General features: G+C 47.2%; 1 protein-coding gene across 6 annotated transcripts in view; it reads left to right on the top strand.

Moving 5' to 3' along the window:
* Positions 1–310: 310 nt before the first annotated feature.
* The window catches only part of ACACA (acetyl-CoA carboxylase alpha), a 114,746-nt gene continuing 103,426 nt past the window's right edge, over positions 311–11,630 (top strand). For 3 of the 6 annotated variants that reach the window (XM_034068788.1, XM_034068789.1, XM_034068786.1), the window contains exons 1-3: positions 3,319–3,347; positions 7,435–7,481; positions 8,170–8,419. In XM_034068788.1, coding sequence (XP_033924679.1) covers positions 8,196–8,419 — 224 coding nt within the window. In that variant the 5' untranslated portion in view covers positions 3,319–3,347; positions 7,435–7,481; positions 8,170–8,195. Of the gene's footprint in view, positions 326–3,275; positions 3,348–7,405; positions 7,482–8,169; positions 8,420–11,630 lie in introns of those variants that run through there. The other 3 variants (XM_034068787.1, XM_034068790.1, XM_034068785.1) reach the window with 3 other exon arrangements.

Genomic DNA, 11,630 nt, shown 5'->3' with positions numbered 1-11,630 from the left:
GGCTAACCTACCAGCTGGAGAGAGCGGGGTGTTTTGTTAGTGAATATCATTGAAAACAGGCAGATATTGTCAGCGTTGTGGGGAGTAATATTTCATTCCTAATGTTTAAAACCTTCTGGAACATTTTCTAAGCAGCTAAAGCAGGATTTTGCTTTAAAACATGCCATGACCTTTCTCTCCTTTACTTGCCTGCCAGGACTTGAGGTGTGCCAGGATGAATGGCGTCACTCACCCCCCAAACCTGGGATGATCTTTTCTGTGTTTGCACTGGGGATGTTATCTGAGCCGAGAAGAGACCTGGAGCCCTAATTTGGCATTGTAAAAGGTACTAATGTTTTCCCTGTATTTGTTTGGCAATAATTTCCTTGCATTATTGAAGCTACACTTGCTTTTTTGAGTTGTGTGGGTGGGTGGTAGGGTTGCACATGTAAGCAGTGCATGTGCTCATAACTCATGCAATAGGAGTAAATAATGTCTAGTGTACCCAGTTTAAGAGCTTAACAGAAAAAGGACCAAGCAGAAATGCATTTACAATTCATAATGTGATAAAACTATGGGAAAGGATGGCTGAAGTTTGTAAACAGTCTGCCTGTATTAAACCACAGGTCAGTGTGAGGCTTAAACACATTTTAACTAGTCCTTTGTAGCTATGCTTTTACATGCTTATGTAGAATTCACATCCTGGAGTATTTTGGGATCCATTCTATACTGTACATACACAGGCTCTTAACAACCATGCTTCAGTATGATGGGTGGTAGTTACAGTGGTAAATGAAGTGCTGCTCTGAGGCCATCAGAGCTGAGCATGGCCTGGGGCTGTTGCTACTGCCTAATTTCAAAATCACCTTCCAAGTCCCCGCTTTATTTTTAAGGTTAATGTATTTGATTTGCTGCTCTTTTTCCTGTTTTCTCTTTGCCCTTGAACTGGGAGAGTTGCTACAGGTTTTAATTACATGGAGCAATCACTCCTCCAGCAGTATTTGAACAGTATTTATTAACCGAATGGGTGAGATGGGCAGGTTTTAGCATGACCAGGGTACTTGGAACACTAGACAGGTTGAACCAAGCACCTGTTGTAATCTCTGGTTTTGTAAGATCTGCATGTAGTTATTATCAGTGATTTAGGACACGATCCCTCGGTGTGTCAAGTACTCCCCCTCGCTTCTGCAGGGACTGAGCACAGTGTATGAATAACTAACACCAAGTAGCCTTTAGGTCCTTCATAAAAATACTTAAATAGAGGAGGATTTTTTAAGTAAAAGACACATCTACAGAGACATAAAGTGTCAATGCCCAGAACAATCCTCCAGGTTTAGTCCAGATGGAGGGGAGAGAACAGTAACCCAATGATTAACCACAAAGCTCCAATCAGGTTTTCTGGATGTGGAGTACCTGTGCAGTGGGCACAGACCCCACAATATGCTCCAGGTCAGTGTTTCCTGGGGGAGCAGTTCTTGCTTATCCTGGAACCGCTGATTTGGCCTTAAAACACAGTTTAAGAAGAAATTATAGAATCATAGAATAGTTAGGGTTGGAAAGGACCTTAAGATTATCCCGTTCCAACCCCTCTGCCATGGGCAGGGACACCTCACACTAAATCATATCATCCAAGGCTTCATCCAACCTGGCCTTGGACACTGCCAGGGATGGAGCATTCACAACCTCCCTGGGCAACCCATTCCAGTGCCTCACCACCCTTACAGTAAAGAATTTCTTCCTTACATCCAATCTAAACTTCCCCTGTTTAAGTTTCAACCTGTTACCCCTTGTCCTATCACTACAGTCCCTAATGAAGGGTCCCTCCCCAGCATCCCTGTAGGCCCCCTTCAGATACTGGAAGGCTGCTCTGAGGTCTCCACGCAGCCTTCTCTTCTCCAGGCTGAACAGCCCCAACTTTCTCAGCCTGTCTCCATACAGGAGGTGCTCCAGTCCCTGATCATCCTCGTGGCCTCCTCTGGGCTTTTCCAACAGTTCCATGTCCTTTTTATGTTGAGGACACCAGAACTGCACACAATGCTCCAAGTGAGGTCTCATGAGAGCAGAGTAGAGGGGCAGGATGACCTCCTTGGACCTGCTGGTCACGCTTCTTTTGATACAGCCCAGAATACCATTGGTTTTCTGGGCTGCAAGCGCACACTGAAGCCGGCTCATGTTCATTATGCAGAGTTTTAAACTGAAGTGGGTGTCTGAGGAGTTTGCTGTTCCGTTACCAGTCCTGCTGCTGCTGCTGTGAGCTCTGAGCAGTGTCCTGGAGCAGTCCCCAGGCTGGGGTGCGCTCTCAGGGGTACCCTCTCAAACCTGGCAGGGGTAACGAGTCGAGCATATGTATAAACGACACAAGAAACCCCCGTTTCCCCATGAGGCAGAGGAAGGCACAGCAAGGGACGGGTGTTGTTTCTCTGAGCACGCCAGGAAGGCAGCATGGCACTAAGCCCTGCCAGAACATGGGATAGAGCTCAAGACTGCTTGTGTGGATGCTCAACAGCACCCCTGGCAGCACTGCCCATCGCAGCGGGAGGAGGCTCTGCCTGCGCAGGGAGCGGGTCCGGCAGCATCAGGAATCAAACTTGAGTCTTTGGTGTGGCTTTGAGGAGCCGGGCAATGCGGCCATCTTGAAATGAGACTTACAACCGCTGCCCATCCGCACAGCGATGGCTCCAGGTCACACAACAGGCAGAAAACACGCGGGCAGCGCCTGGCCTGCTTCCCAGCCGCCTAGCACGTGTATCTGCTCGGTGCCTGGGCCGGTGGTCCCGCTCCACGTGGGTCCTCCCCTCCGGGCGGTGCAGAGCGGAGGGTGAGGGGGGGTCCTGCTGCCCGGTCCAAGGCCCTGTTACCGGCCCTGCTGCTTGCCGGTGGTACGGCCCGCACCGTGCGGGTACCACAGAGGTTTGGGGACCGGGGGCCGTGTGGGGAGCTCGGGGTGCAGGGGACGAGCGCCGGGGGTCCCGAATGTGGGGAGACTCCGGTGTGTGTAAGCCAGCCCGGCCACCGGCACCCCCCGAGCACCGGCAGCCAGTGGGCGGGCTCAACCGGCCGCTCAGACCATAGGCGTCTCCTCATTGGCCACGCCCTTACGCGCCGCCTGATTGGTCACGCCCCCCGTTGTGTTCCTTCCGGCAGCCAATGGGAGCGGCGCAGGCGGGGCAAGGTTGGAGGTGCCTGACCTGAGGTAACTCCGTGCATCACACCACCGTGGGGGGCGTGGCCGGACGCGGGGGGCGTGGCCTGGACAAGGGGGCGTGGCCTGGCGGTGGATGGGGGCGCCGCGCCGCGCCCCCGCCAGCTCCACCGCCCAGCCGCAGGTCGGGGGCCCTGTGCGGCTCCGCAGCGCCCGGCACGCTGAGGTGAGCACCGCGGCCCGCTCCGCCGGGACCCCGCGCTGGAGCACCGGGAGCCAGCGCTCAACGTGGGGCTGGGCGGGGCCGGGCCCGGGGGAGCGCGGCATGATCCGCTCACGTTGTGCCGTGCTGAGGCGAGCCGCGCCGGCCGCTTTGTGCTCGGGGTTATAGGCTCCGCAGGGCTGCCTTAGGTCCTGGAAGGTGGTGGTGGTGGTGGTGGGGGGGGGGGGGTATCCAGCCGCGGGGAGCGGCGTGGGGCCGCGCCCGTGGACCGGAAGAGCGGGTTCGTTTCCTCCGGGTGCCCCGCTGCTGCCCGCGGCCGCGCTGTGGCCGGGCACCATCCCTCGTGGGGCTTCCCCGCTACTCCAGCGCGAAACAAGGCGGCATGGAGGCAGCATGGCTTTGGCTGTGGTTCTGTCTCCTGCGGGAGGGCTAATTCACCGCCGATAACATCGGGAGTGTTGCAGCCTCCAGAGCAACGTGGGGCCGGCGCTGCTCTGCCCGCTGCTCATCCCCGGCATCCTGATCGCGTTTCAGGATCTCAGGGGAAGAGTTCCGGCCCGTTTCCTCGGAGGGCCTGGGAATGCCCTCCCGAGGGTGCTGCGGAGTCTTTAGAGACAATGAAGTTGTAAAAGCACATTTGCAGGACAAAACACATCGTTATTGTCACCTCTCCTTTTGTGGCATCTCTTAAATCTGCAGGAGAAAGTTTTAAAATGAAATATGCCACGTTAAAAAAGATTAATAATCCAAAGTAATAGTGTGGTCTGTGCCAGTTTATCTGTGAGTGATCAGCAAACTATTTAGGTTATGACCAGTTCTCTCAGAGACAATGGGATTTACACATATTCTTGAGTGTCTTGGCAGGTTAGGATGGCTGTAAATATAGGCTCTTTTTTGTCTTCAAGTTCTTTTGGGGAGACATAGACGTATTTTACCTGAGGAGACCTAGGAAGCATAAATTCCACTTGTATATTTAACTTTATATGTTTAAGGTTGGTACAGTAAACCTGAAAACAGAGTGGAGCTTCTAACCTGTGGACCTGCAGTTTGTGAAGTACCTGTCGATACATTGGAAGTAAAAGAGCCTCATAAGGTGCTTGGTACTTGCAGAGGATGTTTTAGGGTAGGGAGTGAAGCAAAGTGCAGTTACTAACTGAGAGGCTCGGGCCTGGGAGAGCAAGGTTTGACCCATCAGCTGTGCCAAACCAGTGCTGCAGGGAGCTGGCCTGATGGAACATGGGCAGGAGCTCCTTGGGTTTGATGTGTGGTGATTTCTCTTGGTGCAGAACTCATCCCTGTGCCCATTCCCAGCCTGGAGCTCTGCTTCCAGGTGAGCACTAAAAGCTGTTAAGTACTTGTTATGCAGATACATTGGTTTTTACTTTGTCTGTACCTTTGTTGGTCCTTTGCTTTCTGTTACTCATCCAGTTTGGGTGGTGTAAATACACGTCCATTCTGTTGGTTCATATTTGTGTTCTTTAGCCCCCTAAGCTCACTAGGAGCTGGATTGAAGGCACAGATCGCTGGCCTTTAAACAGGAAACCTTGAAATAAAATCAGTTCTGTTAATTTCCTTTTCATATGACATATCATAGAGGTGCTATTCTGAGTCTTCGAAAGAACCTACAACTTATTTTCACTGAAATAATGCCCTTTTCAATAGTGTAATTGTCTTCAGAATGGGATGGCTTGGAAATAGTAGAAGCTGAATTTCCAACTGGCATTATTTTTGTGCCATAGTGTGTTGGATAATAATGAGCTTAAAATGAAACTGTTACAGAAACTTGCGAAGTCTGTCACTGTTCCCTGTCAGGGCAAACATTGTACTAACGATAGTAGAGCCTCAGGCAAAACCAGATATGTTACTGTTTGAATTTGGATTGCAGAGTTTTTATTGCTTGTAGCATGAACACCATGTGGGTCTTACACCACGATGCCATCAAAGCTGGGGAGTTGCGGAAGTGCTGGATGCCTTCAGACCTGTAACACAGGCAGATTTCTTCAGGAGGGAGGGCAACACGGCTCAGGCTCTGTGTAGGTTCAGCTGTCATTAAAACTTATCTCTGTAGCTGAGCAGGCTCAGAGTGCTCAGTGTTACCTGCTCTTAAATCTCTACAGTGTTGAATTCTCAATCTAAATCCTTCTGTAAATCACAGGGGGTTTTCCAGTCTCTCTGCAGAGTTAGCCTGTGTGCCAGGCCGTTGCCTGCAAAACTATGTCTAGGGGCTGTGTTGAGGATCCTGACTGTTTGAGGTTTTAGGCTCTGGTTCATCATTATTAAAACAAAGAGTACATCCACACTGGTTAATGGTGAGTGTTTTCTTGGTGGTCAGCTGAATTCAAGGTGCGTGCTAGGAGCTGGGGCAGTTGTGTCTCAGGCAGTCAGTATAACGTGCAGAGGTTTGATGAGGTTAATTTAACTGTGAATAATGCGTGCTGAGAACAAGTTTATGTCTAATTCAGAGCAGTCCTGAGTTCCCAGCTGATTGCAAAACATTAGTGGGACTCCTGGCTTTGGGATGGGGCTGCGGGGGGTTGGAAGTGTGCTGGTAAGTGGATTTGAATAGGCCTTCATGGATAACTAACTGCTTTTGAACAGAGTTGTACAAACAAGATGCTTGAGCAACACTGGGGCTCAGGAGCTGTGGTGTTAGTTTGATGTTTTCTGCTGGAGTATTGGAGTGAAACACTTCACTACCTCTTTCTCTGTTTCCTTCTCTGCTTAGCAAGGAGAAGGCAAAGCCTCAAAACTTGTTTATTAATGTGTAAGTCCTTGATGTGAGAAGGGGTTGAAGCCTTTGGCTGTATCCCAGGTTCTTCAGCACTGGTAGCTGTGCCAGCAGTAAATTGTCTGGATGTGATTTGATGCCAGGCTAAATAAACACGTAAATACTATTTCCAGGTTTATATGTACAAACAATATTGGATTAAACTTGGTGCTATCTGAGCTGCAAGTCCTGTCCAAGCACTCAGCTAAAGAAATCTTTCTGTGTAGTTTAGTTTATGCATTGATTTTAGTTCATGCATCAGTTTAGTCACTGATGGGTATGCAGGCTTTGCAGCCACACTTCCCCTTCTTCTCCATCACCACCCTATTGGTGACCCTTTCAGACAGATATTTGTAGCATTTTGGTCACAAAATGATTAAGTGTGTCTGTAAAATGAACCACCTGTGGCCCCAGTGAAACCGGAGTTTGTGGGAGTAATGATGTCAACACAAGTTTGGGTGTACATAGTTCAGTCAAGTACATTCATGGTAAAAGTGCGTAAGCCAGTTGGATCAGTTTCTCATTCTCAGTGATGAAAAGAAAGAGCATGGTGTTTAAGGATTGCACTGCCTATACATTCCTTGTCTGTGCTATAATTAAAGCTACTATCATGTCTTACTTGTGTTATAACATCGTTTAGTTTTGCTTGTGTACCAAATGAAAGCTGTTATGTTCCTATCAGACATACCATGCTGCATCCTTGTGCTTGGCATAACATGGCTATCATTAGCAAGGACTGATGAGTTTTTTGTGTCAGCTTAGGATGTAAATGTCACTTGGGAGTTAAGGGCATCAAAAGAGTCCTTCTGCATAGTGGAGTCCATCTTGGGAGAATGGGACCCTGAAGTGAGTATCCCCTCATATTGCCCTTGTCTGTGTTGCTGTATCATGGTTTGTTTTACTGGTGAACTAGTGTCAGCTGTGTCTTCTTGCCACCAGTTCCTCATGAGATTTCTACTCATCAGGGTTTACTCCTGACCATCAAATGCAGCTGAAGGCAGCAGCACTTTCAGAAGCTGACAGAGGAAGAGACTGACATACATAGATAGCGCTGGCAAAAAACATGTTTTCTTCTAGAAGCAGAACTAGAATACACATGGGATGATGAGGTGTGTGCCAACACCTTGCTCAGAAGGTGCCAGAGAGAGTTGACTGGCAGGCTCAGTCCTCTGGTACTCTGTGACCTGGAGCAAGGCCATCAAGTCAGTTTGGTACCTGTGGCTTTTTAATAACAGCTTTTTGTTCCAAGATTCAGGTAGTTTGGAAAACACAGAGAATTCTTCTGTATAATAATATGTACTTGTTAATTCTTTTATTTTCCAGTTCGTTTTGGAAGTGGATAACTGCTCAGCTGGCAAGGATAACAAGAGGTTAGTGCACACCTGATCTTACAATGCTGTGATTTCCAGCTGCATGTAATTACCATGTAAGTGCCTCAAAGCCAGGCAGAGCAGGGCTATCAGAGCTGCCCCATCCCACCTGTCTGTATGCTGTGAGGTACTCCTTTGGTTTCTCCATCTGTCATTTCTCACGTGTAATTATGCTATTCTTTTTTAACTTTGAAGCAAACACGTTCATTCCCTGTTGGAACAACATTGGATGTTTGATAGTCAGAGTTCTCTGTATGAAGAGATTCTTCTCTATGAAATATTTTTAATGGAAAATGGAGACCTGAACTTTTGTATTTTCCAGTGACAGTTGTAAATCATGCCACTAAGTTTCAATATGTTACCAAAAGGTAGATACTATCCCCTAATTGACATGGATGTTGTGGGACCAGGAGGTTAAAGTCAGGGTGAAGGTACAGAAGATGGCTGAGCCAATCTGACAGTTCACTGCTGCCAGGAAGGGGAGGTTTTGCTTCTGGCCCCATCATTCCTTACCAGTGTCTTTTTGTCTGATCCCCTTGCTGCTCCTATTCCACATGCTAACCTTGCAGGAAATGATCTTATGTTGGTTACAGCTCTGATGATTCTGTTGAATCAGAACAGAGGGTGGACTGGAAAGCACCTTATTAACCCCAGGGTTTGTGTTTCGGCTTTCTTTTGTCCCTTATAGTGCTGAGAGCCCAATTTGTAGGAGCCATGGAAGAGTCTTCCCAACCCACTAAACCTGTGGAGAACCCTCACTCTCGCTTTATTATTGGCTCTGTGTCAGAGGATAACTCGGAAGATGAGACAAGCTCCTTGGTGAAACTTGACCTGCTAGAGGAGAAGGAGAGGTCTTTGTCACCTGTATCTGTCTGCTCAGATTCCCTGTCAGATCTAGGACTTCCCAATGCTCAAGATGGTCTGGCAACCCATATGAGGTATGGATAAAACAGTACTTGGATTCAGTCTTCTTCCCCATCCATTCCAAAGATAATCCAAAGATTCAACTTTATATCCAGGTTTGGCTCCAATTTTTGTTGTCCCAAAACATCTTCTGGCATTCTGTTTCTAAATGACTTCTTGTATGTTTATTTGTATCAAAACCTTCTCTTTTCTGTTGGTTTTAATGAAATAGCTGTGCTTAAATTCCTTGAGCACCTTTCAGACACCTCAGCTGTTGAGTGTTGTGGTGGGTGTATTGACACTGCCTGTCTCTTGTCCTGCCTTTCAGAAAGATGAAAGTTGTCGACTGAGTTCTTTACAGGTTTCACTTGTGTGTCTTTCAGATGGGTCATGTTTGTTGAGAACAAGAACATTATTTGCTTATTATGTCTTTATGGGGGATTTGCTGTTTTATACATAACCAGAGAATTGGCATCACCCCTGGAGAAGGTCAATGACTCCGTACTGCTTTTTGGCTTGAATGGAGGAAGTTTTGTTAATGGTTAAATAAAGGCTGTTATCCTGCAGGGTGGTGGTGAGCCAAGACTTGCCATGATAGCTGCTGCTTGAGGCTCAGGCTGATGTTGGTCTCCTGGCTGGGAGAAGGGTGATGTTGCTACTGCTCCTAATTCTTTGTGGCTTAAATGAACTATGAAGTTGGGCTTTTGAGATCCTGGTGTTAATATTTCTCTCTCAAAAGGCCCCTTTATTTTTACAGTGGTGCTGGTTTGCTTACCACTAGTGGGATGTGTCCATTCGATTTGCTCTGTTACAGAGGAGGTGTCTTGTACTTTTCAGTGTGTACAGATGTTTCTTGGTGTCTGGTCAGTATCTTCCATGTCCCTTTCCTTTGCTTCCCACATCCCAGGAGGTCTGGTGGTCAGTGCTGTACTCGAGGCCTTGCCAAGTACTGGGTAGAGCAAGGAGGTGATGTATGTGGGGAGCAGCAGTCCATGAACAATCACCACCCTGTATGCTGATAAAGTTATCTTTTACTAGATGTAGTAGTTGCACTTACCACCACTGAGTTGTGGCAGCTCATTTCAGGTTACTTTGCCACCTTGTCAAATGCCTTTAGAATTAGATTCTTGATTCCAAAGCATCTTCAGTCATTCCTGATTTGATGCTAAGCTCATAACTGATAAATTTAAAATGACAATGTTAAAAGAGTGTTGGTGTTGGAATGAATCCTTACCAAAGCCCCACTTGTGTCCTTCCAGTTTAATGCTTTCTATCATCTGAATTCCCACTACCCTACAGTTGTTTCATGTCTACTTGTTCTGTTTATGAAAATGGATATGTGACATGTCCAAAATGTCATTCTGGATGCTGCTGGAAGTCTTCCTAACACCCAGATTTACCACAACACTTGACAGTCCCTCTTCACAAACCTTCTTAGCATGGTAAGGAAGGAAATGCATTTCAGAGTCCATGCTTTACTGAGCTGTTCTGGTCCTGCTGATGGATATGTTCAGCCAGCTGGCACTAACATAACAGATGTAAAATCTTAAAGCAAATTTAAAGGGGATTACCTTTCCAAAGGCTGCCAGTTTGGCAGCACAAAAGGTAATTTTGAAGCAGGAAAAATTCTAGCCCTGTAACTATATTTGTTTTAGGAACAGAAGAAACTGGATGAACACATTGTCATTAGTGTGGAAACAGACAGTAGGAGAGCAAGAAACTCAAGCAACCTTTAGGACACTGCCTGGCATCGGGGAGCTGTAATGCAATAGGTGTGCAACCTTGAGCTCCTCTGTTGTAACTTGCTTGCTTTGGCACTCTCTTTGGAGGGTGCTTGACTTTCAGTTAAGTTGGAGAGAAATGCCAATTCAAATAAAAAAGTTCCAGCATTATAGGCTGTTTTTCTAAGATAAAGCAGGATGGCAGTTCCTTTCATGAGGAGATTTCCAAATAGTGTTTGCGGATGGAGAAACTGAGACAAAGAAGTTCAGCAGCTTGCCCGCGATCACTCTGTGACAGTGAATTAATGGAACACTGGTGTTCTTGCTTCCAACTTCCTTTTGGTAATCACAAAGGTACCCCACTTTCTGAAGTGACCGAGATAGAGCTGTGGGGAGTTGTGTGCAGTGTGACCAGTGGATCAAGCAAGAGAGCGTATCCTGTTTGAAGGAGTTACAAGAAATCTTTCCATTTGGTGGTTAGTTTCACACAGGAGATTTTGGTCAGGGAAAGGTACAGGCAGGTTGTATTTGAAGTGAGGGGCTTTGCTGCAGAGGCCTACTTGGGGAGCAGTTATGTCTAAAAGCCAGAATTTAGTCAGATGAAAAAGAGGTTGTGAGTTGGCTATGGCAACAGGCATTGCCACTTCTTTATTGCTCTTGGAAGTGACATCGTGTTGCCAGTTCATGAAGCATAGGTGCTTCAGTAGACTGCTTGGTGTGTGTTCAGTACTGGAGCTTTGCAGGTCTGAGCTGCTGGGAGCCTTCTGTGATGTGTAATCAATCAGTCCTGACCCAGCTCGGGATGCTCTGTGTGCCAACTCCTGTTTCTTCATTTGAGCATGCAGAGTGTGTGTGCTCTGTGGTGTTCCATCATCTCCTTATTGATCTTGTTAGGTGTTTATGCTCTTGCTGGGTCAGGTTGTACAAACCAGGCTTTAATCCCAATAGAGGTCTGTGGACAGCTTTGAGCCAATTGGCTGCTGCTATAAAGGATTGAGAAAGCCACACTGATAATGAACTTTAAATTCGTGCGTGGAACGGTAGCACTCAACAGAGGCTGTGTGCTGGAAGAATAACCACGGGGACTAAAATATGCTGATTCTTTTCTTGCTTGATTTATTTAGAGTTATATAGTAATAAAAATCATGTAAATGCCCTCCTTGCTGTGTTAGTCGCAGCATCTACCATTGAAAACAGGTGTCCTTGAAGAAAATGCCCTACTGATGTGCAGTTCACATCAACGAAGTTTACGCTTGTTTCATTTTTGTAGAAACACGGAGTGGTTTGTGTTGGAAGGGACCTGAAAGCTTCCAGCCCCCTGCCATGGGCAGGGACACCCTCCAATGACCAGGTTGCTCCTTTACATAATGAGCCCAACAGACAATTGTTCCTTATTCCTTTCGCTTCCAGGCAAAATGATTGTGTTGTCTTTAAGTTCAGAAGGTTCCATCAGCACTTCCAGCTGAAGGCAGTAGTTCTGTTGGCATCCAGTTGTTGCTCATAGTGTAGTGAGCTGTTAGCCAGT

Source organism: Melopsittacus undulatus, chromosome 13 (assembly GCF_012275295.1).
Source record: "Melopsittacus undulatus isolate bMelUnd1 chromosome 13, bMelUnd1.mat.Z, whole genome shotgun sequence".
In the NCBI taxonomy this organism is placed as follows: Eukaryota; Metazoa; Chordata; class Aves; order Psittaciformes; family Psittaculidae; genus Melopsittacus; species Melopsittacus undulatus.
This window is presented reverse-complemented; position numbering and strand designations above follow the sequence as displayed.